Below are 22,397 nucleotides of genomic sequence, written 5' to 3'. Positions count from 1 at the left end.
TAGCCAGACTGTGCTCACTGAGTCTGTACCTAGTCTGTGTTTTCCTCAGTTTTCTATCAGTCACAGTGGTCAGATAGTCTGCCACCATGTACTGTCTGTTTAGAACCAAATAGCATTGAAGTTTACTTCGATTTTTTGTGTTGTCTTTCCAATAGGTGATATATTTTAATTTTTGCTTTGTGATGACTTGGTTAGGCCAGATTTCCGAGTGCTGTCCTGAGGCTCTATGAGGTTGGTTTGGGTTAGTGAACTGAGCCTCAGAACCATGTTGCCTTGGGCTGAGGGGACTCTTCTCTTATTTAATCTCTTGACATTGTAGAGCTGTCACTTGTCAGCTGTCAACTGTCACTTGTTTTTTGATGGCTGTTAAATTTGATTGCTATTTTTTCTATTCGAATGAGGAGTGGGTTTTGATCCAATTCTGCTCTACATGCGTTATTTTGAGTTTTCTTTGCACTTGCAATACAGTCTTGCAAAACTCCGCATGCAGTATTTCGATTGGATGTTTGTCCCATTTGGTATATTCACTGTTAGAGAGTGGACCCCATACTTCACTACCATATAGAGCAATTGGTTCTATAAGTGATTGGAAAATTTTTAGGCAGATTCTAATTGGAATTTTGATTTTAATTTTCCTTTTAATGGCATAGAATGCTCTTCTTGCTTTGTCTCTCAGCTCAGTCACAGCCCTGTGAAAGCTACCTGTGTTGCTGATATTTAGTCCTAGATACGTGTCATTTCTGGTGTATTCTAATAGAACTGTGTCCAAATATAATTTATATTTGTCATCCTGATTGCGGAATATCGTTATATTTGTTTTGATTTTTTTTAGATTAACGGTGAGAGCCCAGGGCTGACAGAACCTGTGCAGATGATCTAGGTGCTGCTGTTAACTCCTCCTTAGTGGGAGACAGCAGCACCAGGTCATCTGCGTACAGCAGACACTTGATTTTAGTGTTGTGTAGGGTGAGACCAGGTGCTGCCGATTCTTCTAATGTTTTTGCCAATTCATTCATGTAGATGCAAACAGTGTTGGACTTATTGGGCAGCCCTGTTTCACTCCACGTCCCTGAAAGTATGTTCGCCTGTTGCCACATTTTAACCACACATTTGGTTTTAGTGTGCATTGATTTAATAACATAACATGTTTCCCCTCCAATGCCACTTTCTATTAGTTTATAAAAAAGACCTTTGTGCCAAATTGAATCAAATGCTTTCTTGAAATCTACAAAACACAAGTAGATTTTGTCTTTGTTTTGGTTTACTTGTTTGTCAATTGGAGTATGGAGGGTGTAAATGTGGTCTGTTGGATGATAATTTTTTAGAAATCCAATCTGGCTTCTGCTCAGTACATTGTGTTCATAAAGGAAATGATGTAGTCTGCTATTTGTGATACTGCAGATCATTTTCCCCAAGTTGCAAATTCCTCTGTAATTATTTGGGTCAAATTTGTCTAAATTTTTATAGATTGGTGTGATCAATCCTTGTTTCCAAACAAATTGGGGAAAAATTGGGGAAAATACCTGCAGTGAGGATAATGTTAAAGAGTTTGAGTCTAGCCAATTTGAATTTGTGGTCTGAATATTTGATCATTTCATTTAAAATACCATCAGCACCACAGGCCTTTTGGGTTGGAGCGTGCATCGTTTTTCCAATAATTCTTCTTCTGTAATTGGGGTATCCACAGGACTCTGAAAGTCTTTGACTGCTGATTCAAGGATTTGTCATTTTTGTTGTAAATCTTTTTGTTCTGGGGTCTTTGTTATATTGCTGTAAAGGTTTGCAAATTGATTTCTCCACATATCCCCATGTTGGAGAGCCAGTTCCTCCTGATGAGGTTTGTTTAATGTATTCCAATTCCCCCAGAAGTGGTTTGATCCTACGGATTCCACAATTCCATCCAGCTGATTTCTAACGTGCTGTTCCTTTTTTGTTCTTAGGGTGTGTTTGTTTTGCTTCAGTGTTCTCTGTGTTTTTGATTAGATACATTTCTCAATTACTTTCTTAGATTTTTGCAATCATTATCAAACCATTTTTCAATATCTATTATTTTTGGTTTGCTCTCAAATTTATTTTGATTAGCCAAGGAGGCTAATTTGTTAAATATAAAGTTTATGTTCTAAATGGCCAAATTTACACCTTCATTGCTGTAGGAGAATGTTAAGGATAAAGAGTTGTCCAGGAGAGATTGTATTTTTTGGCTACTAATTGCTTTTTGGTAGATTTCTGTACTGTTTTCACTGCATCTATAGGCCTATTTAGTACCATGTAATTTATTGGGCCGTGATGCTTCATGGTTAGGTTCCGCTCTTCTCAGATACACTGTGATTTTACTGTGGTCTGAGAGAGGTGTTAGTGGGCTGACTGTGAAGGCTCTGAGAGACTCTGGGTTTAAGTCAGTGAGGAAGTAGTCTACAGTGCTGCTGCCAAGGGATGAGTTGTAGGTATACCTACCAAAAGAGTCCCCTCTCAGCCTACCATTGACTATATATAGACACAGTGTTTGACAGAGCTTCAGGAGCTGTACTCCATTTTAGTTTTTCACTTTGTCATAGTTGTTTCTGGGGGGGTATGTGGGGAGGGAAAGGTTATTGCTTCCTGGTAGGTGTTTATTATGGTTCTTCTGCTGTTCTAGCATTCAGGTCTCCACGTTGCCTTGGGCCTGAAAGTGACTCATCTCCCCTCTAGAATGGAGAAACTCTCTTCATTGAAGTAGGGTGACTCTGAGGGGGGAATGTATAAGGCTCAGAGGAAGACGTTTTTATGTGTAAAGATAACCTCCTTGTTGATTTCTAACCAGATAAAGAATTCTCCTGTTTTGATCAATTCGATTGAATTTGTTAGTTCAGATTTATACCATATTAGCATTCCCCCTGAGTCTCTGCCTTGTGTGATTCCTTTTAATTTGGTGGATGGTAGGATTATCTTCCTACAACCTAGTGGACAGCCAGTGAAAACATCACCTCTGCACCATGTTTCCTGTAGTACTACAATATCAATATCATCAATTTCTTTCAGGAAGTCCGCGTTTCTGCTCTTTAGCCCAAAAGCAGAGGACTTCAATCCTTGTAAATTCCCCCAATGCAATGTAAAAAGATTTCATAACTGTTTTTTCTTTACCTTCAAAATGAGACAAACACTCACAATCCAACAAGAACTATGAAAATCGGATTTTTCAATTAACGTAAACTCTTATGATGCAAATGTGATTTGTTTATAATTTAAGATAGCATTTGTGTCATGCCACTTGGGTGGATGTAGTGTGAGGATGGTGGAGTTCTTGTGCTCATCTTACCATGAGCCCCGGCCTATCACATGTGAGCGTCCATGACCCCCGGCCTATCACATGTTAGCATAGTAGACTCCGCATGTGTTTAATGTCACTCATTTGGTTGGTGGGGGCTGGGCCAGTTGCTCCTCTCACAGCCTGTGCGTAGCTCTGCCTGTGACTCCAGGTGTGGGTCTGCGGTGGGGAGGAGGGGGGTGGTAGGCCTCATCTGGGTGGGTCTGAAGCTGGGCTGGGGTGGCCTGTGCTGCACTGGCTGTGGTGGGCATTGAGGTTGGCGGTGCTGTGGTCGTGGCTGGGCGGTCCAGGGTGCTGGTCCGGGGTGTTGTCTCGATGATCTCGGAAAGGTGGAGATTGCTCCGCTGTTCCTGGGTGGAGAGGTCAGGCTTCGGTTTAAAGCAACATCCTTGAGAGTCTTGGCAAGGATGTGGACTGTCTCCCTGTACAGGTGAACATGGTCATAGAGACAGTTCAGATCGAGGGTGGGATGGTGGGCCAGGTGTACATTGGGTCGCAGGGCACAGTCCTGGGAGAGGCTGGCGTTTATTCTTTGGATTGTGGCAGGGTGGAAGTCCTTCCTCTGTAGAAGGGTTGACACCACAATCCTTGAGTTGGAGAAGATTGCGGAGGCCTTCTCAATCACTCCCAGTAGTGAAGTCTCCACCCTCTCCTGAGCACGCAGGTCGTTGCTTCCGGTGTGTATGATTATGTGGCTTGGCGACCAGAGCTGGGCCTTATCAAGCAGCTCCATGGCACTCTGCGTTGTTGGGCACCACACCTTTCTCATTTTGTGTCTACGGAAAAGTGTATTCTCCTGAACCAACTTCCCATTTGAGTCCATCAACAGGACGATGTCAGCCAGTGTTTCTTCTGGACTGGAGGGAGTAGAGGGGGGGCTGGTGGGTATTGGAGCTGGGGTGTGGCTGGTCTGTTTCTTCTGTACTGGAGGGGGTAGAAGGGGGGCTGGTGGGTGTTGGAGCTGGGCTGTGGCTGGTCTGTGCTGGTGCCACTGTCTGTGGGAGGCTGGGGGGAGGTGTGCAGCAGGCAGGGCTGGGGACGCCTGGCTGGTTGAGGTGGGCTCCTCTGCTGTGTGAGGCCATGTCATGGTGATCTAGCTTCTCCTGCAGCCTGTCCTCTGTTCTCTTTCTCTCCTGCAGCCTGTCCTCTGTTCTTTCTCTCCTGCAGCCTGTCCTCTGTTCTCTTTCTCTCCTGCAGCCTGTCCTCTGTTCTCTTTCTCTCCTGCAGCCTGTCCTCTGTTCTATTTCTCTCCTGCAGCCTGTCCTCTGTTCTTTCTCTCCTGCAACCTGTCCTCTGTTCTCTTTCTCTCCTGCAGCCTGTCCTCTGTTCTATTTCTCTCCTGCAGCCTGTCCTCTGTTCTCTTTCTCTCCTGCAGCACCTCTCTTAATGTGGTCAGATCGTTATTACTGCTCTGCCTGTCTTTTTGGAGCTCTCTCAGGGTCGTCTGTCTCTTTGACTTTCAGCTTCCACCCATTACAGATTCCCTCTTCTTTATGGATAGGTAGTGAGAGCAGACTGCTGAGCGCCATGCATTTGGCTGGTCAGTGAGAAAGATGAGATTACTCACATCACCGTTTTTGTAGAGGTCTGTGGAAAAGGGTTTCTGGCCTCCCCTTTAGTAGTTTCTGTTTAAAAGCTTTCCTCGTTGTGTCATTTTTGGCCTCTGGAGGGTAGAGAATGGATTCAGTGCTGAGGGGGAATGGGGACATGGTGCCTGTGAGCTCTGCTCCTACTGTGGCTCTGTTCTGCTGTCCCATTGCCATGGCAACCGGTTTGTTTGTCTGCTGCTGATGCTATATTGCTCTAATTTAGTTCAAAAACCATCAAAAAGAGTGACAAATCTTTACACAAAAAAAAAACTGAAGATATGTTTAAAGTTAGTCCGTGCTCCTTTTTGGTTTACTCACTCAGTGTTGTTGTTTCATGTAGCTGTATTAACTACCCTTGCTAGGTTTGTTCTAGCTCATTCTTTCTGGCTAGCTTGTTAGTCTGCTGGCTAGGTTTTTTGTTGTGTAGCTAGCTAGCTAGAGTCTAAATTTCCTAACTTGAGGCACAGTTACTTTTTTTCTATTCTGATTGAATAGAGTTGTTGTTCATCACTTCTTGTCTGGAATATATATCAGGAGCCCATGTTGAGAATATCTCTCTCTCTCTCTCTCTCTCTCTCTCTCTCTCTCTCTCTCTCTCTCTCTCTCTCTCTCTCTCTCTCTCTCTCTCTCTCTCTCTCTCTCTCTCTCTCTCTCTCTCTCTCTCTCTCTCTCTCTCTCACTGAACAAAGCATGATGGGCGCACACACACACGCACACATGCATGCATGCTCGCAAACACAAACACACACAGCAAAGGTGCAGCGGGACATGGATTTGTAGACTCACGCAGCTGATGCAAGTCCTTCCAGCTTTTGGAGGGGGGGCAGGCAGTGATAGTGACCAGGGGACAGGGGTTACCAGCCAGTGTGTTGCACAGACTCTGCTGGCGGAAAAACAACTTGCGAGGGTCCACTGACCGCTGCAGCACCTGCAGGTGACTCTGAAACACAGCGATAACCACTGGCCTGTTAAATAAACTGCCGTGATGCATGGGGTATAATGAAATAGATCATACACACACATCCAAAATAACAACTCTAGACACATGCTCTGGAAGGAGAATGTCAAGACTACCTCAAGGCTGGTGTGGGTGTATGTACACACACACACACACACACACACACACACACACACACACACACACACACACAGCAGAGTGTTGAGTGCTGTACCTGGAGGGCAGAGTAGGTGTAGGGGTAGTGATAGGCCAGGTAGCACACGTCTTCGTTGTGTTTGAAGGTCACGGTAAAGGTCAGGGTGTAGAAGGAAGAGCTCTTTTGGCCTCGGCTCGGACAGAAGCTGTTTCTGCAAAAACAGCATTACTCAAGTTACAAAATGTTATGCCATTTGGAGAACTCCACTGCAGGGGCAGTAACATTGTGTCAGCACTGTTAGCTACAGAACAAAGCAAACTCTAACAAACAAGCCATTAAAATCTGCTTGCAATGAATATCAGTAAGTATATAATGGTGTGTTCACGCACCAAATGACATGGCAAATCTCACTCTTCTAGCTATCGTTAAAAAAGTATCTGCAGCCTATTTGAGTGATGGTAGCATAACTGTTGTGTAAGTATCCTCCCGTCACTCACCTGTAGTAGCAGACCTCAGTTCCAGTTCTGAGCCAGTTGGGTCGTCCCTCCAGAGCCTCTCTGACAGAGTACAGTACAGGCTGCATCCCTGGGGACAGACAGAAAGGCATCTGTTAGGTATCTACACACTAATGAACAGATTGATAACAACACAACATAAACCACACAGAACGTTGCACCGTTAGACGGGAGCACACAGTACAGGGGGAACATACAGTATTGTTTATTTATTTATCCGTTATTTTGCCAGTTCACTAAATCTATAGAAAGTAAACTCCCTAAAGGACTTTTAAAATGCCATTGTACTTTTTTCCAATTACACATTTCTAGGGAGTACCGTTGTTGCCCAGGCCCACTGCTGAGCTCTAGAAGGACGAGGATGAGAATGAAGGAGCCCTGTGTGTGGGGGACTGGGAATGGCACATTGAGGGGGACTGAGGACCCCCAACGTGTAGACAGATAAACAACACAGGGGTCCTAAAATACCTAAAATATCTACTGACAATCCTCTACCTCGGTGCTTATCCAGTGAGGTGTCATTATACTGGCTATCTGTGCTTACCGTAGTTGAACTGGCTGTTGGCTTTCTCACAGTTGATGATGTTGAAGCGATAGGGCACGTTTGCCGCCATACCGCTGACCTCGAAATAGAACCACTGGTGGTGCTGGGAGCAGTTGGCGTCCGCGTTCAGGATCAGATCGTACTCGTGACTGAGGAAGAGGGAGGAGGTTGAAGACAGAGATTACGTATGAATCCCAAAAGGCACCTTATTCCCTGTATAGTGCACTTACTTTTGACCAGAACCTGTCAAACATAGTGCACTATAAAGGGAATAGGGTGCCATTTGGGACACAGCCTACACCATGAAGAAAGAAGTCTTTCCCTCTATGTTGTATTCTAACTGTTCTACAGTGCAACGGTTTTACAAAGACAATGTATTATTCAAAGGAAATTCCAGTCCAAGTATAGACTAAACCTTTAATTTGATCTGAAATATGTCAACGGGACACCTTCCTTACAGAAGCAAAAGGAGAGGTTTGAGAGACTCTGTTTGATTTTCAATGCAGCGTAAATGAGCCCCGAGGGGAATGTGCTACTTGTAGTCAGGTCTCTGCCAGGATGCAGGAAGGAGCTGGAACAAAGCGGAGAAGCGTACCTACGGATGTGAACGGCTTTGCGCAGGTTCCCGCACTCAAACTTGGAGAAGAAGCTCAGGGAGTCGGAGTGATCAGGAGAGCCCTGGGAGCTGGGGATGGGGGGGGGTACATTAATACAGAGTACCTGACCACATCAAAAATGACTAGGATGGTAATGGTCATTTTGAATTATCTTTTGTACTTCAGTGACCGGACCCATCCATTATCAGTCTGACCAGATGCAGAAAATGGCACCTGAGGTTTCTCATTATGCACATAATCTAACTGAGAGTGCCTGGCGATGCTCTGATTATCAAGCATGCCGTAAGAACACAACACCAGCCAGGATGGTGTAGCTGCTCTTACAGTATCCATGCTATACCTCTGACATCCTCCATTACCACAGCACTTAAAAAGCAGTTCTGCAGTCAACTGACAAATCAAAGCAGGTGATTCTGCAGCAGCAGAGCCCAGAAATATCTCTACTCAATGTCCTCTTTCCATTAGACATCCACCTACGCACTCAAGTGCTCTGCTGTTTCAACATGTTTCTATGTAACAAGCAAGATATTTCAGCAGAAATGTCCCCGTCTCAACCAACTATGGCGGACATCCATGAACAGTCCATAGAGGATAGGAACATATGATAACTACCTGTGGAGAGGCGTGGCTTCCGTCCTAGAGAGAGGGGCTGATTTGTTAACACTCACCTGGGGTCCTCCAGGTCAAACACAACTTCATCAATAACGTCCTCCGGGTTGAGGAGACGCTGGACGTCCTCAAACACCTTCTTCCTGTCAGAGACAGAGTACAGGGGTCACCAAGGGTCATACAGAGTCGTATTAATTGCGGTTCTGTAATTGCGTTCCTAAAGACATAGAAGGTATGTTGCGTCAATTACTCTCTTAGATTTGCTGATAATGGCCTAAATATTGATTTATTACCATAATGAATAGTACAAATAGTACAGCATTTTGACATCTAAAGCTGATAGTCTCATTGATTTAAACAATTCCATTAGAGTTCATAAACCCTGGAAGTTCGCCTAAAGCGGGGATATACTGTAAATGTACACTGTGTACAAAACATTAGGAACATTAGTTGGGGCATGGACTCCACAAGGTGTCGAAAGCGTTCCACAGGGATGCTGTGCCATGTTAACTACAATGCTTCCTACAGTTGTGTCAAGTCAGCTGGATGTCCTTTGGGTGGTGGACCATTCTTGATACACAGGGGAAAGTGTTGAGCATGAAAACCCCAGCAGCGTTGCAGTGCGCCGGGCACCTACTACCATTCCCCGTTCAAAGGCACTTCAATCCTTTGTCTTGCCCATTCCCCCATTGAATGGTACACATACACAATCCATGTCTCACCAAAAAAATCATTCTTTAACCTGTCTCCTCCCCTTCATCTGCACTGATTGAAGTGATTTAACAGGTGACATCAACAAGGGATCCCATAGCTTTCACCCGGATTCACCTTGTCAATCTATGTCATGTTTTGTACACTCAATTCGACTGTACACACGCAATTAGACTGGACATTTCTATATTTCCCAAACTAAATCTAAAATGCCTCCAACCCCATGCAGACCTAGTTTCTCTGTGTAGTGGAGTGGTGAGTCAGCACAGCAACAGGCGTACCATATACAGGACTTCCTTTCTCTCAGCACTGTAGCTAGAGAGAGACTCTGTGGTGCACTTCACTCTCTCCTCTCCTCTCACTATCCCATCACCACCTCCCCAAGGTCCCTTATCACTCCCCAAATTAAGAGGAGAGGCGAGGGGCACAGAGGAGCACTGCATCAGACCGCCATCCCTTTCCTCCTCTCTCTGAATACAGGATTACAGGGCGAGGCAGGAGAAAAGTTTCCAGTGCAGCAACAGAGCCCTCCTTCATCCCCGTCCACTCTAAACAAATACAGCAGAGGACAATCAGAAAGGCTCTGAGATCACCGGGAGGCTAGGGGGACACAGGCCGCATGAAGCCTGAGGGTGTGATTGTTTGATCAGGCCATGCCTGTTGAGGACTACTGCCCTGGCTCAATCCCACCGGGTCCTGGGGGGACAGAACAGCCAGTAACCATCCCACTGAGTTAGAAAGAGTTCGAGAGAGGCTGAAAACACTTTCTCAAGAAAGCAGTGCCCAGCGGACGGGATGCCCTTCAAATGAAATGAGTCTACTTGTTTTTTCCTAAAAATATTAACTTTAGATGTGTTTTACATTAGGGAAATCTCAATTTACATACACTTCTGGTGAAAGCTGAATTTAAAAGTATTTAAAACTATTTAATGTGAACACAGACTCCCAAAAAGTAAAGCGCCTGACAAAATTGCATCTGTGCAACCTAAATGTCACAGACTGTCAATCACTTTAAGTCCCGAAAAATGGCTTTTGCAGAGAAGACACTAAATAGAGCTAACATAGACTTATCTCTTCCCAGGGTGAGCACAATGAACTGTGAAATGACTGAAATAAACTTCCTTTCCACACAATCTGCCATTTGCACCTTGAAAAGTTCTCCAAGAAAACAAGTTTTGGTCCGGGCAGCCGCCACATAGCCTAATTAGATTACTGAATAAGTGTTTAATAAAAGGTTGGCACTTTGGGATGCATTTGGGTTGACTGACTTCAGTAGGGAGCAGTAGAACGAAAGGGACTGACAAAGATCCTGTGCACTGACAAATTATACAGCTTGGCTGCTTGAGATAACGACAAGCGAAAGGTGGGTACCTATCCATTATGGATTACACATGTCAATGACACTTAAACATTTGTTGAGACTCACAAATTATCCCAAAGCTTCAGAAACAAATGACCAAAGCATTCTCATGAGAAGGATAAACAAAACGTGATAGAATACAAATACACTGCACATACTGTCTTGCTTGTAAATAATGCCAAAATCAGATGTGGAGAACAAGTCCTATCTTTCTGTGCATATTCTAGTGTAGGAAATGACATGAATAATGCCTTTGACAGGTTTGAGAAGTCTAAACTTCTACTGTGTTCTCAGCTCAAGTGTGAAACACTACAGGTCCAAAGAAATCTGCATTTAATATGCCGTTTCAATGACATGCTATTGTTTACAATATTTCCGGTATTTCACACTGAAAAAGAGCACTTGAACCTGACTCAGACGCTACAGAATAATTTGCCAGTTACAATCAACGTAACACTGTAATGCTGTAAGCCTACATTACTCACTCTGCAGAAAGCAGCAGCAAACGATTTGTTTCAAGCACAGAAACATCTCCCACTGTTGTGTATGGCCCCTCTAAATGACTAACTATATTGACTACTCTGTAGTAGGGTGTAGAAGTAGAGTATGAGCTCAAATAATCAACCATGAAAAGTGTACAGTAAAGTAAGAGGGCTGGGAATTGCCAGGGACCTCACGATACGATGTTATGACAATACTTAGGTGCCAATACGATATGTATTGCGGATTTCACGATTCTATTTGTATTGCAATTCAATATTTTTTTATTGCGTTTCGATGTTCCTAACATGTTGCCCCGTCATGCCGGCTGCAGAGAGACAAGAAAGAGCATGAGAACATTTGTTTTGATCAGTCAGGGAAATAAAAGGGCTGAAAACAAATTGGCTGCCTCTTTAAAAAGAAGATGGAGAACAAGCTGTGAAGGAAAAACACTGGAGTTTTGGTGGAGGTACAGCCAACTAGAGCAAAAAATAATTTTGCGATATTATCAAAACAACACGATAATATAGTCAAAAATAATATCCCGATATGTAACTGTATCGATTTCTCCCCCCATCACCAGTAACATACCCGCTCAAACATTCCCAGAGTGCTGAACACTGTGTTCGTCTCAATGAAGGGTGTTAGACTGTTAAACCACTACAGTGAGGTGACCATCCGAGAAGACAGGGAAAATTTTGCCATGATTCTTAATCATGCCGGCATGTCTGTTTCTTCTCAAAAATTCTTCTAGCAATCACTTCCAGAAACCTGCTTCCATCAACCACTTTCCAAAGGTGGCATACACCAAATCAATCCGAGACAATTGACAGGATGAATGCTATCTGTGCTGTGCCATCTGTGACAGAGAGGACCAACAGCCGACAATACAGAGAGAGAAAGGAATCAAGACAGTGGGGAAAGCAGGAGGACCAAGCTTATATTTGACATCTTCCTTCCTGACATGCTTCCCACACGCTCCATAAACTCCTTCTTTAAATGGGATTTATGCAAATGAAGTGATGGGATGGGTCTAATGGGTTAGTACCACACTGAGACAAGGCCTCCCATCATGCCGTGATGAATACATCAACATGGCTCGATCATTCCCACACTCATCAATCACTGCAATTTAGTTAGGGGGAGCCACAGCAGTGCTATTTCTTCTGTCCTCAATGGCATTTTTCCTTCAACTTACATAAATATAAAACCATTGGTTGACATATAGAGACATCTACCTACCTTTGCACATTGGGTTTCCTTCCAGCCATTGGCTCTTTACTCTGCGGGGGGAGATGTCCCCAGAAGTCAGGGAAGGCTAAGATGGAATACTCAGGGATGGACTTGGTGAGGGCTGCTGCTGCGGTGTACATGCGTGGGTCATGGTGGGGGATGCAGGCCCCGTGTTTCTCCAGAAGCCTGTCTACCATGCTAGGGTGGCTGTCCTGCTTCACACTGGCGCTAGACAGGAAGTGGCTGTGAAAGTCACAGGCCTGCAGATGGTTCTCTGGAGGTTCTCCTTTGCCATCCTGGTCTCCCTCTACTGTTGAGACTGGGTGCTCCAGGGGAGAATGGGACGGAGAATCTCTGAGATTTACTCTGGATCTTCCATCAGTCCTGAAGTCCTCATTGAGTAGACCCTCCTCCTCGGAGCTTGAATCTACCTCAGAGTCCGAGTCCAAGTCCTGAAAGACAAGGTACTCTGTAAACCTAAATGGGGTTAAAGGTGGTATGTCTTCGCCTCTGGTTACATTTAAAGTGCACAACAGTCATGATTAACTAAATATACTGTCGCCGTAACAACTCAAAGCAAATAATAAACTCGAGGGATCTTATCGGATAAAAAAGGAACATTCAAATGCACTCATTAGTAAAAACAGAAATACATCTTAAGGTCAATAAAACATAAAGAACACCTCTGATGGTGCCCCCAAGAACATATATTTAACGTCCCATTCCCAGTGACATCAAAACGGTGTTCAGTCCTTTGATATTGAAATGAGATGAGGTCTAGCAATGACAGCAGCTGACAAGCAGAAAATATGAAGCATCATTGGCCCCATCCTTGCAATTTCGCAACTTGAATATCAATTTAAAACCTATGCATAATTGTTCTACGGTTCCACAGAGAGGAGTCAGGAGACTCATTCCTTGAAGCTTGTGAAGCTATAAGAAAGTCGATGTGTCAACGGCTAGTGTTCACGGGCACAGGCATTGATTAGCATGTAAAAGGTTAAGTAAAGCATGTGGGAATGTCTGGGAACCCAGATTTTTTTACAGTGTGTTCTTTGTATCTCATAACCTCTAGCCCTCAGCAGTTATGCTAAACTTATGAGTTTGGGAGTTTTTTAAGTGTTTGCACTGCACACTTGCTGATTCACTTCATTTCACATCATATTAGCATTAAAATCAGAGCTGAATACCAATGGATATGTACAGTATAATGCAGAAATGCATACTGTAGGTATCATTGAAGCAGAGCAAGAAAGATGGAGAGAAAAAGAAAGTGGTTAAGAATGTTGGGCCAGTAACCGAAAGGTTATGGTTTGAAACCCTGTGTCGACTAGGTGAAAAACCTGCCGATGTGCCCTTGAGCAAGGCACGTAACCCTAATTGCTTCTGTAAGTCGCTCTGAGTAGAAAATGTTTTGAAAAATCACTCTAGGCACTATGCAGTCAAAGCAGGGTAGTAGGTTTCAGGGTAAAAAGTTGAAGGCATCATTCTTCTTGGGCTTTAATAATGCATGTTTGGCTTCATGCACTCAACAAAGCAATGTGTACCATGTGAAACAAAACTAAACGAAATAGCATATAAATTTGAACAGCTCGCTTTCTCGCTGCGCAGGAATAATGTGACTTATCCTTTTCATTTTTAATGAAAAAGACCCCATAAACAAACACTATAGATCGAATCTCTAGTGTCAATTTGATTACTGAATCCAGCCAATTAAAAGGGACTGTTGAAAACATGATTGTGCTGTTTGCAATTTCCAGAACATCATCATTAGAATCTCTCTTGATTAAACCGTCGATATGATGCAGGTGCAGGTTCGGAAATCGACGCTCACATTCTAACGTCTCATAATAATCAAAGCCATAATTAGAGGAACACCTGGGAGTTGTGCTGCAGTGAACGTCTTGAAGATCCTGGGATAGAAGTGGAGAATGGACAACCAGGGTCTCACTGAGGTGTTATACAAGCAGCTCTGATCAAAGTAAGCCGCAGTCTCCTCAGGCATCTGACCGTAAGGGGAAGAAAACCCCCCTGTCTGCCTTCCCCTCCCATACGTCTATACTACAGTCCCCAGGGCCGGGAAAGCATATGTCTTGGACTCGGACAAGATTAGAAAATATATAAGGAAACAGATTGAGGATTTATAAATGAACCATGGTTATTTTACCTTGTGGTCACACGCTGTATCAAGGTACTGCATGCCTATTATTATGTTTTGTTTGATCATGGCGATCAGAAGATATGACAACCTCATTACATGTAATCAGTCAGGTATAACTTCAATAATGGATAAGTTATGCCTACTGTACATCGCCTGTCTAAGCATTGCAATGGTTTGCTCTTTTTGAAACACAACCAATGCTCGGGGGAAAATGAACTTCCAGTGCTGTGTGTTCAGAGTCCTATTTCCACATAGAAGTAAATCTACAATCAAACGTGAACACACTGTAGTAGCCAAACTAAAATGCACATCCAGTTCGTGTGAACAATGAACGTGAAATGCATTCGACCTTTCTGTGTAATCTCTGCCCCCTCTCCGAAGAAGGGCATTCTGGGAATGTAGCTAACCTAATTGTCTTGTTGTTTCAAGGCATGCTGAATTACTACATCAGTAGACTGAGAGACAGCCGCAAATTAATTGGGGAAGAAGTATTTTTCAGCAGAGGCAGTTAATCTTGTGATATCATTGAAATGAAGAGAGTTGCACCAGGAGGAGACACATTCCCACAGGCGTGTTGGCATTTCAATTTGCCTTAACTCAACAACAGTCTAAAGTCTACCACAATGTCATGGGGTATCACACTGCCTGACACATGTCAGTCAAGTTATAGGGGCAATTTAAATGCCAACAGCTCACTTGTGAAATTAGATACCCTATTAGTATTACCCTGATAACCCTACAGAAACGTGTAAAGAATAATACATGTTATTATTCACATCAGGAAATTTGACACACATAGAATCCTTCTGCTCCCGAAACCCTGTTACCCAGAAGTTTCATAGAGGTTAATGATTTTGAGTGTTGCCCTGAGAACAATTTGCTTATCAGAGGATAATAGTGGCTGTCATACCCTGCTACCAGCTTTCAGCCTCTCACAGTCAGACCATTTCCCAGTCTCTCTGGGTCTTGCTGAGTAGAAAACGTTTACCTGAGAAGTGGGGTCAGCACTTAGATTGACTTTTAGGATGGGCATAATGCACAGTCATTTTAGCAGATGCTCTTATCCAGCGTGACTTTGTGATTCCACACATTTTCATACTTGTCCCCCATAGGAATCGAACCTACTACCCTGGCAATGCAAGCACCATGGTCTACCAACTGAGCTACATGGGACACTCATCTTGTATCCACACATCTATCCACCTTAGGCTGGGCTCTTGGAGCCTTGCTAGAATCAACAATTGATTAAACACATTCCACAATGTACCAATAAATGAGTAGTTATGGATATAAACTGCTGAGAGTCAGTCAGGCATTTGCTGTGATGTGGTATTGATAACATCTTTTTAAGAGCAGACCATCAATGTCTGACACTGTACCTGGACTCCTATGGGAGAGATGGAGGGATAGGGCACAGGAGAACAATGTTTACCTGGAAGTCGTGGTGGAGTTCAGGACACAGTCTGACGTACTGACCCAGCTGCTCCAGGGGCCTGTCAGGTTCTGGCCGGGATCGCAGCTTGTTCACGTCTGACTCCAGGTCATCATCCTGCCGGGGCGATACACACACATGCATACACACACACGCACGAACACACACACACACACACACACACACACACACACACACACACACACACACACACACACACACACACACACACACACACAGCTGTAACACCACATAGAGCTGGGTGATATGGACAGAAATCCATATCACGACAAAGTTAATGAAACATTAATAACATTAAAGGGGAAATCAGCAGTTGCAGCATACTTTTTCTTACTTATAAATGAATGATATTTACTCATTGATTCTTGAAGAATATAACTTATACATGCCTCATGAGCTTAGTTGAACTGACATACCCCACTGTTTAGCCTCAACATGGTTAAAACTATCATTTTGGTATCATGGACGGTCAGTCTTTGCATCCATAGCTCGGTCTTTGAATTTGAGAGTGGTTTCATTTCTCCAGCCCCAACCCCACCACTTTCTACCGAAACAGTGGTGGGGAGTACGCTATGTTATTGCTTCAACAGCTGATTGCCTCTTTAATGTGCACAACAGTTTAAAAATATATATATTACCCTTAAAACCACAACTGCTACTTTGAATGTTGTAGCTATCGATTGTCCCATTAACAATCACCCATAAATGCAAATGTATTTCATTTCAAACTTCACAAGTATTCAGTAGGTTATTTATCGTAAGTCACAACATGAGCAAAATTAGCTATAATCTTCACGTAAGAGACCGATTTTCGGGTTATCCTCCCAGCTCTACCGCCACATCAGCACTGCACACAGACACACCTGGTGTGTACATCCATTAATCAGGAATACACTAAACCTTTGACTCTGGGACTCCAGAGGGAGGAGGCAGGTAAACAAACAGCTGGCGTCAGGCTCATCAACAGACAACAACAACTCCTCAGACACATACTGTCCTGCACTGAACAGTCCACTAGCAGCATGATAAACCCATTCACTCGATAGAGAGTTGGGCTATATCCGATTACGTGGGTGAGGCCATTTAAGGACAGTATCTATCTGCTAAAGAGCCCTATCTCTGACAGTGTCCAGCAGCAGGGCCTGGATGCTAACCACTAACCAGCACACAGCGCTCAGACCTAAAAACAGCAGTAACTCAGTAGAACACAACACTCCTGCTGCTTTACATACACAAATGTGTCAGATAATAGATGTGGCTGCTGGTGTTTATCAGCATGCATCTGATACCCTGGCTTTGCCTTCCTCCTCTCCCTCTACCCACAACAAGTCGATTTTGCAGCGTGCAAAATGTTGCTATTCACAAACAGCCACAGCCGCGCCTAGCCTAGCCCCTGGCCACATCAGATTAGGTCCATACAATGAAATGGATATGTTAGGAGGGAGGAGGATAATGTGGGCTTCAGTGTGTTCGAACCATAGACGTTAAAATCTGTAGATAGTGGCAGCGCTGACAGCATCCATGTCTTCCTATGGACAACTCCCAATGGTGCATGAAGCCGGAAGCATTTGAATTTGAAGCACGCCATATTGCTGAATGGGGCTGAATGGCACCAAAAATTGCTAAGAATCACGGTGAAAGTGGCCATAACTACCAAAGGATCATGGTCGATGCAGTCATTTTCATCCTGCCTGAGAGACACGTGCAACGTGTGTGCATAATGGCGCGAGCCTCCTTGTAACCTGCCGGCCCGTGATTGGTCTGTGTCAGCACGTGGTCCTGTGTGATGACAAATATATTAGTCAGAATGGATCACTATTTATTTCAAAGCGAACTTTCAAATTATTCACCTTGGGGGATCTAACACATTTTAGATCCCCAAAACGGGCGTCAATTTATTCTGGCAATCGTTATTTACATTTCTAAGGAGGACCAGGGCTTTTGGCACCGCCAGTTAGCCGACGAGCAGAGCTCGGGACTTCACGCTCCAGATCGAACACTGGGGGTTTGAACGAAAGCAGCATTTCTGCCTCCATCAGAGGTCCTGTTATTGAAGTAACGTGAAGGCAGGAAGCACTTCACGTCAAGCTCACGGCACGCACAGATCGTCTTCCTTTTCACAAAGTAACGGATCAGTCAAATATACTCCCATTTACTCATTTAGGAGAAATTACAGAGGAAAATTGCATGTGTCAGATTGCGTCTGTGCGAGTGTGACTGGGTGCGAGTGCTTGAGTGAGTGAGTGTTTGCATGTGTGTATGTGTGCGCATGACTGCCGCGTGCATGTGTGTATTGCCTCCGAGCGAGGATCACAAATCACTCACATATTCCTTGCCGCAGTCAGCCTCTTCATTTTCAATGTCGTCGTCACTATCATCTTCGAAGCTGACATCTAGGGAAAAGAAAAGGCACAAAGACGTAAATGTCAAAGGCTTTTGCACTATTTGTGTTGGATCAAAACAAACTGGTCCGCGAGAAATCTGTTCCTGTCTGACATGTGATGTATTTGTGCACGACTAATATGCAAAATGTGAAATGCACAGTACAGACGTGTGGCAGGGATCAAAACTAAAAAAAAAACATATGACGGCTTCGATGTGTTCCTGTATCTTCTATACCCTACAAAGCCCAAACACGTCTGTCTCATGTGGATTTTACAGCAATGTGCCTGAACTTAAAAACGCAAAAACTTGATCTTCTTTTGTTTCTGTAGACCTGTCAGCCTGATGTTCTAGTCTGCTAACTGGACTGGCAGATGAGAGAGGTGAAGTCAGGGCTATCTCAGCAGACAGAATGAGCTAGGAACATGGCAAAATGAAATCTGCCTCGTAGCAACGGTGGCCATATCAAGGTATTTCAATTTGGAGGGTCATTACTGAGAGGGACGTGTGGAATCGGTAGCTGCAGGGGTCTTAAAGGAACCATTGCCCTCTAGCAGATTTTAGAGGTGTGTCCCCGTTGATGTCACCGGAGAGACACTCCATTTCAACGTTGCAGTCGGATCATGTTGATGTGCGGCGCTGCAGACAGTATCCCATTTAGAAAACTGTCAAATATGTCCCTGTTGGTCCCTGTATATATAGATCTTCAAAGGCTTTTCCGATTTTTCTCACATTGTAAGAGCACGTGCCAGTTTGTAGTTCAGCAACACGTACAATCATACATTAATGCATGGCGCATGCCTATTCTTTCCTGTGGATGGATCCTCCTGTGCTCCATCCTGTTCTCACAGAGTTTCACTGCCGCCTGCTTATAGGCAGATCAGATGAAGTGTGCCTCATCACTAAGAGAAATGAGGTGGGCATCTAAAGAGTCTGCCTCAGAGACCCAGGGTTGCCACGGTAACCAAGCCTATGCTCGCTGAATGACAAACATGGCAGGAAGACTTTATCACTGCCGACCACTGCCAGTGTGTTCACAGTGGGATAATGTCGCTCATCATATTCTCGCAGTTACATCAACATTTTAAACATCACACGCCTCCCAGTATAGTATCCGAGAGAGTGTGAGACAGAGAGAGAAACAGAAGCAGAGAGAGAGAGAGAGAGAGAAGATGAAAACAGAGATAGGCAAACAATACCTTGGGGTCCTGGAGCAGTGTCAGTAGGCCTCCCAGGCAGGGGGAAGGTATAAACACTCTGATCCGAGGTCAGAGGCAGGGGACATTTAGGATAGCACTTCCTCATCAGCTGGACAGCAGGCTCCACCAGAGATTCCAGACCGTTACTGGCCAGGCAGGTCTTCAAAACAGCAACACAAACAGAAATACAGCCACCTCCTACATGTATTTAGGATTTGTTTTTACCCACATTAGCATGCATTATCCAGCATTACAATCAAGCTCTGTATTATACGCAAATAACTTGGCGAGGGCAATCCGAATTGCCAGGCAATACCAACTCCAATTATAAAAAAAACATTATCATTAAAGCAATTAGATCTGAGAAATTACAAAGGAGTAAAAAAAAGCAATTAAAGTAAGGGATATTAATTATGGCTTATAAGAGTGACTGGTAGAACGTGAAGCTATGTGTGGGTATACCTGTATGGTGTGGTAGAGGAGGCTGATGCCCCCCTGCGCCACCAGAGCGTCCCGGCCAGCGCTGCAGTGGGTGGTCTGGTGCAGGCAATGGAGCAGGGCCAGGCGGATGGGGATGGTCTCATGGTCCGGGTCCTTGTTATGCCAGTCCTCATACAGCTTCAACAGGGCAGACACGTAACCGTTAGCCACAGCGGCCCTGACATTGGCCTCTGAAAGAAAGATATGAACATGGTTTAACAGTCTGAAGGCCTGGAGATAGAAGCTGTTTCTCAGTCTCTCTGTCCCAGCGTTGGTGCACCTGTACTGACCTCGCCTTCTGGATGGTAGCGGGTTGAACAGGCTGTGGCTCGACCTACCTTTCCTTAGAGATCACTACTGTGGCCAAGGGTTACGTCGCTGCCCTGCTATATAACTACTGCTTTGTGGACATTGAAATGGTCATCACCAATAGGTACTCTACCCAGGGCCGTGTTAATGTGGGAGCTTATCGGGGCTAAAGGTCCTGGGCCCAGGCCAGTGGGGAGCCCAAGAGAAAGCACATTTAAAAAAAATAAAGTGTACACTACCTTTCAAAAGTTTGGGGACACTTAGAAATGTCCTTGTTTTGGAAGAAAAAAAAAATCCCCCATTAAAATATCATCAAATTGATCAGAAATACAGTGTAGACATTGTTAATGTTGTAAATGACTATTGTAGCTGGAATATTTTATGGAATATCTACATAGGCGTACAGAGGCCCATGATCAGCAACCATCACTCCTGTCTTCCAATGTCACTTTGTGTTAGCTAATCCAAGTTTATCATTTTAAAGGCTAATTGATCATTAGAAAACCCTTTTGCAATTATGTTAGCACAGCTGAAAACTGTTATCCTGATTAAAGAAGCAATAAAACTGGCCTTCTTTAGACTAGTTGAGCATCTGGAGCATCAACATTTGTGGGTTCGATTACAGGCTCAAAATTGCCAGAAACAAAGACCTTTCTTCTGAAACTAGTCAGTCCATTCTTGTTCTGAGAAATGAAGGATATTCCATGCGAGAAATTGACAAGAAACTGAAGATCTCGTACAACGCTGTGCACTACTCCCTTCACAGAACAGTGCAAACGGACTCTCTAACCAGAATAGAAAGAGGAGTGGGAGGCCCCAGTGCACAACTGAGCAAGAGGACAAGTACATTAGAGTGTCTAGTTTGAGAAACAGACGCCTCACAAGTCCTCAACTGGCAGCTTCATTAAATAGTGCCATTCCCCAAGTCAACGGTGAAGAGGCGACTTCTAGGCAGAGTTCCTCGGTTGCAACACTCACTACCGAGGTTCCAAACTGCCTCTGGAAGCAACATCAGCACAAGAGCAGTTCGTTGGGACCTCACCGAAATGGGTTTCCATGGCCAAGCAGCCGCACATAATCCTAAGATCCCCATGCGCAATGCGAAATGTCAGCTGGAATGGTGTAAAGCTCGCCGCAATTGGAACCTGGAGCAGTGAAAACACGTTCTCTGGAATGATGAATCATGCTTGACCATCTGACCGTCTAATCTGGGTTTAGCGGACATCAGGAGAACACTACATGCCTGAATGCATAGTGCCAACTGTAAAGTTTGGTGGAGGAGGAATAATGGTCTGGGGCTGTTTTCATGATTCAGGCTAGGCCCCTTGGTTCCAGTGAAGGGAAATCTTAACCCTACAGCATACAATGACATTATGGACGATTCTGTGCTTCGAACTTTATGGCAACAGTTTTGGGAAGGCCCTTTCCTGTTTCAGCATGACAATGCCCCTGTGCACAAAGCGCGGTCCTTACCGACATGGTTTGTTGAGATCGGTGTGGAAGAACTTGACTGGCCTGCACAGAGCTGTGACCACAACTCCATCGAACACCTTTGGGAGGAATTGGAACACTGACTGTGAGGCCTAATCGCCCAACATCAGTGCCCGACCTTACTAATACACTTGTGGCTGAATGAAAGCAAGTCCCCGCAGCAATGTTCCAACATCTAGTGTTAAAGCAGCAAAGGGGGGACCAACTCTATATTAATCCCATGATTTTGGAATGAGATGTTTGACCAGCAGGTGTCCACATATTTTTGGCAAGCTTCAGCACTCAGCGGTCCCGTTCTGTGAGCTTGTGTGGCCCACCACTTCGCGGCTGAGCCGTTGTTGGTTTTACGCTTCACAATAACAGCACTTACAGCTGACCGGGGCAGCTCAATCGGGGCAGAAATCTGACTGGTTGGAAAGGTGGTATCCTATGACGTTGCCACATTGATAGTCACTGAGCTCTTCAGTAAGGCCATTCTACTGCCAATGTTCGTCTATGGAGATTTCACTGGCTGTGTGCTCGATTTTATACATCTGTCAGCAACAAGTGTGGCTAAAATAGCCAAATCAACTAATTTGATTATATACTTTTGTATATATAGTGTATTTTTATTTTGATTATTATTTATTTTGTCAGTTACGGGTTGCCTATAGTCAGGAAGGCCGCAATTTGGGCAGCATGCGCGCCAAATATACAGCTTGTAGCATTATGCCGATAGACATATAATCCATGGAAGGATTTTGGAACCTCTCACTCTGACAGTTTGAGTGTTAAACTCATGGGTATGATAGCAATAGCTGCCAGTCCTAACTTCAATGGGAACTGTCATCTATACATTAATTTTCTATGGTTGATTGCGGCTGTCT

General features: G+C 44.3%; 2 protein-coding genes across 3 annotated transcripts in view; both read right to left on the bottom strand.

Moving 5' to 3' along the window:
* Nucleotides 1-22,397, bottom strand: part of agbl1 (AGBL carboxypeptidase 1) — a 161,174-nt gene that overhangs the window by 101,663 nt on the left and 37,114 nt on the right. For both annotated transcript variants that reach the window (XR_016487780.1, XM_036953095.2), the window contains exons 8-18: nucleotides 19,714-19,922; nucleotides 19,252-19,411; nucleotides 17,996-18,063; nucleotides 15,650-15,766; nucleotides 12,066-12,508; nucleotides 8,332-8,415; nucleotides 7,642-7,731; nucleotides 7,047-7,195; nucleotides 6,485-6,572; nucleotides 6,066-6,198; nucleotides 5,680-5,833 (exon numbers count right to left, since the gene is read on the bottom strand). Coding sequence is in view for 1 of the 2 variants with exons in the window: in XM_036953095.2 (XP_036808990.2) it covers nucleotides 5,680-5,833; nucleotides 6,066-6,198; nucleotides 6,485-6,572; nucleotides 7,047-7,195; nucleotides 7,642-7,731; nucleotides 8,332-8,415; nucleotides 12,066-12,508; nucleotides 15,650-15,766; nucleotides 17,996-18,063; nucleotides 19,252-19,411; nucleotides 19,714-19,922 (1,695 nt within the window). In the remaining variant the exon portion in view is untranslated. The remainder of the gene's footprint in view (nucleotides 1-5,679; nucleotides 5,834-6,065; nucleotides 6,199-6,484; nucleotides 6,573-7,046; nucleotides 7,196-7,641; nucleotides 7,732-8,331; nucleotides 8,416-12,065; nucleotides 12,509-15,649; nucleotides 15,767-17,995; nucleotides 18,064-19,251; nucleotides 19,412-19,713; nucleotides 19,923-22,397) is intronic.
* On the bottom strand, nucleotides 170-5,565 carry LOC149985187 (uncharacterized). Its single transcript, XM_090204932.1, has one exon. The coding sequence runs from the start codon at nucleotides 4,389-4,391 to the stop codon at nucleotides 3,381-3,383; it is 1,011 nt and encodes a 336-aa protein (XP_090061058.1). The 5' UTR covers nucleotides 4,392-5,565; the 3' UTR covers nucleotides 170-3,380.

Source organism: Oncorhynchus mykiss, chromosome 2 (assembly GCF_057628025.1).
Source record: "Oncorhynchus mykiss isolate SJ-2025 chromosome 2, ASM5762802v1, whole genome shotgun sequence".
NCBI lineage: Eukaryota > Metazoa > Chordata > Actinopteri > Salmoniformes > Salmonidae > Oncorhynchus > Oncorhynchus mykiss.
This window is presented reverse-complemented; position numbering and strand designations above follow the sequence as displayed.